Below are 2,855 nucleotides of genomic sequence, written 5' to 3' on the forward strand. Positions count from 1 at the left end.
ACAGGGTATCACATGCCTTGGTCTGGTCGCTGTGGGTGTGAGTACATAACACACACTCGTGCACACACTCTATAAACAATACAGAGAATACAGAGGTCAAGGAGGTAGCTAGAATTTGCCCTGGAAGCTCTGATGAGAGAGCTGGGGTAGGGGGGCATATCTGACCAGGGTGCCAAGAGCTGACACTTGAGAACCCAAGGGAAATTGGTGCACTTTTTTTAAGTTTAAGAAACTGATGAAGAACCAGATGACAGAAAATATCAGTGACCCTGGTGACAGCTTCCCATAGACACTAACTCAACATTTTGGGACAGGACATTCAGCTCAGTAATGTCTACACCGAGGAAGAACAATCCATATAGGTAGGAAAAATGTCCCAATGAAATTTTCAATGTCCCAATGAAAATTGAGTTTGTTCATTTCAAAGTAGCTGAGGGTTTGGTGAATCACCAGCGTATTTACTTTGAATTAGAACTCAGGAAGATAACCACGCTGGCCAGCCTTCTTAGGAAACAAGGGACCCATTAAAGAGAGGGCTTTGTTGTCTGAAGGTAGAAAAATAATGCCCAATGCTAGAAGTTCAGCGAAATGGATTCTTTTAATTACTGAAGACAGTACAAATTGATATAACTTATAAAAATTTAGAAATATGCTTCTAGGCCATGAAAATGTGTATATCCTTTGGCCTGATGAACCCATTCATGGAATTTTACACCAAGAAGACCAAGAACAGAATAAAGCTTAACGGACATAGGTATGTTGTAGTCATAGCAACAAATTGAAACCACCCAACTGTCCACAGGAAAGTGGGTGAGTAAATGCTCCCGCCGCACACTCGTGAGCTCAAGGCAGCACACAAAGGCAGTCAGCGCTGGAGGGATGCCCTGCAGTGTACAGGGTGGGGGCAGAGCTTCACAGTGGTCAAGTGAAGGCAGGCTCCTCACATTCTGTCATGCTTCCACACACACCTAAGAAGACATGAGATGCATAGAGAAAACAGATGCCCAAAACATGGAGAACATGCAGGGTGAAGTTCTGATGTGGTTATCCTTCTAGATACACTGTGTGGTGTGAGTGCACTGCTGCAGGGCGGGGTGTTCTGTTCACACTGGTGTGAGTGCACTGCTGCAGGGCTGGGTGCTCTGTTCACACTGGTGTGTGAGTGCACTGCTGCAGGGCGGGTGCTCTGTTCACACTGGTGTGTGAGTGCACTGCTGCAGGGCTGGGTGCTCTGTTCACACTGGTGTGAGTGCAGTGCTGCAGGACTGGGTGCCCTGCACTGAAGTCAAGAGAAGGGCAGTGGTATTTTGCTTCCCCTCCCGCCCTGTCTTATTTCCATTACAAGCACATGTTCAGAATTAAATAGGCAGCACTAGAGTCCAGTTCGAGGCGGGAGCACGGTCCACAACTTGAAATATTCCGGGTTTTAAGTGTTATTTGGGTGTCTGACGACACAGAAGAGTACCCCCCAATCTGAAATAATGAAGTGGTTATCCCTAACACAAAGACCTAGCTATTTAAAATAGTGGTTTTCTTTTCTACATCCCTTGGAAGGGCCTGTGGATGTAAGGGCTAATTGAATTTGCTGTCAGTGTTTTGCAGGCTTTTGGAAGCAGCCCCTTTAGAGTGCTCTAATAGTTTAATGGCTTTGTCGGAGTTGTCAATGTTCCTCAGCAGAGTCTCCAATCGCCTCTTGATTTTCTTCTGGTCCTCGAGAGCGCAGCCGATGACTATCGATTGGAATTTCTGATCCACCGGCCCAGGTGGCACCTCAGATGAGCACGCGCTGTAGAGTGACATTAAGTGACTCTTGGCATTCCCCAGGTCATCTAGGAACTTACTAACCACCTCATCTATAATCTTCGTGGCGTGCTTTAAGGATTCCTCCTGCTGCGGGTTTCGGATCGTTTCCACTGAGACCTCAACAGTGAGGGTCCGGCCCATCAGACGGTTGGCAGTCAAGTTTAATTCCTCTCTTTCTCCTAAACATGAAACATCAGTCAGTCTGAGGCAGAAACACCCCGTGTATACACTTGTGCCATGTCTGTTTGCTGTAAGCACTTCTGAAGATAAAAGCCAAAAGTACTACAGCATATCAGAATAACTGTGGATGTATTGGATTACAGAGCAGAGAACTCCTTCCCCAGATGTCTTCCCACAGTAAGGGCCAGCCAGCTATCATCCTGAGTCTGTTTGTCCACACAAGGCAGAGGCGTGGACGGCTGGCACGGAGCCGAGCCAAGTAAATTCAGAGCAAGCAGTTTAGCTACAAGGATGGCTTGAGCTCACGGCAGGGGAGTGGGGGGTACCAGAGGCTTGACGTTGCACATAGCATGTGCATGTTTGTTAGAATACACCACCACCCACCGTCAGCCAAGGAACAATGAGAATGGAAGGCTAGTGAGCTCCCCAGCAAGTCCTGGCCTTTTCCACTGCAGATGTCTCACACTGACCCTAAGTGTGATTTTTGCCAGCAGCTGGAAGCAGCTCTGGTAGCACTTCAAGATTTACACAAAACCGTCAACAACTCTCTTTTCCCGTTCCAGAACTCTCTAGCTCATTGATCTTGAACCACAATGGCGAATAGACAGGCTGGGCGGGACCCATTGTGGATGGATGGCATTTGGGATCTGGGGGTTCAGCTACTAATTTCCACAGCTCTCTAAGCCCAGTCTCTGGGCTGCCATAGTCCCCAGATGACCATGATAGTGCACTTGCCCGCCACACCTCAGATCTCTCGGTCTCTACTTTTCCCTAGTCCCCTCAGCGTTTACTGTCACCTGCAGTCCAGGACCTTGTAAAAAGCCGTGTTCCTGGGTCGATCTGCAGGGCCATACCACCTGCCCACCCTGCTG

The 2,855-nt window shown here is 48.2% G+C and overlaps 1 protein-coding gene across 1 annotated transcript in view; it reads right to left on the reverse strand.

The window, feature by feature from the left end:
* Positions 1 to 664: 664 nt before the first annotated feature.
* The window catches only part of BAG2 (BAG cochaperone 2), a gene marked incomplete at its 5' end in the record, with an annotated part of 9,851 nt that continues 7,660 nt past the window's right edge, over positions 665 to 2,855 (reverse strand). Inside the window, one exon of the mRNA XM_080917473.1 lies at positions 665 to 1,982. Coding sequence (XP_080773599.1) covers positions 1,573 to 1,982 — 410 coding nt within the window. The 3' untranslated portion in view covers positions 665 to 1,572. The remainder of the gene's footprint in view (positions 1,983 to 2,855) is intronic.

The sequence above is a fragment of the Micromys minutus genome, assembly GCF_963924665.1.
Source record: "Micromys minutus genome assembly, chromosome: 5".
Taxonomy (NCBI): domain Eukaryota; kingdom Metazoa; phylum Chordata; class Mammalia; order Rodentia; family Muridae; genus Micromys; species Micromys minutus.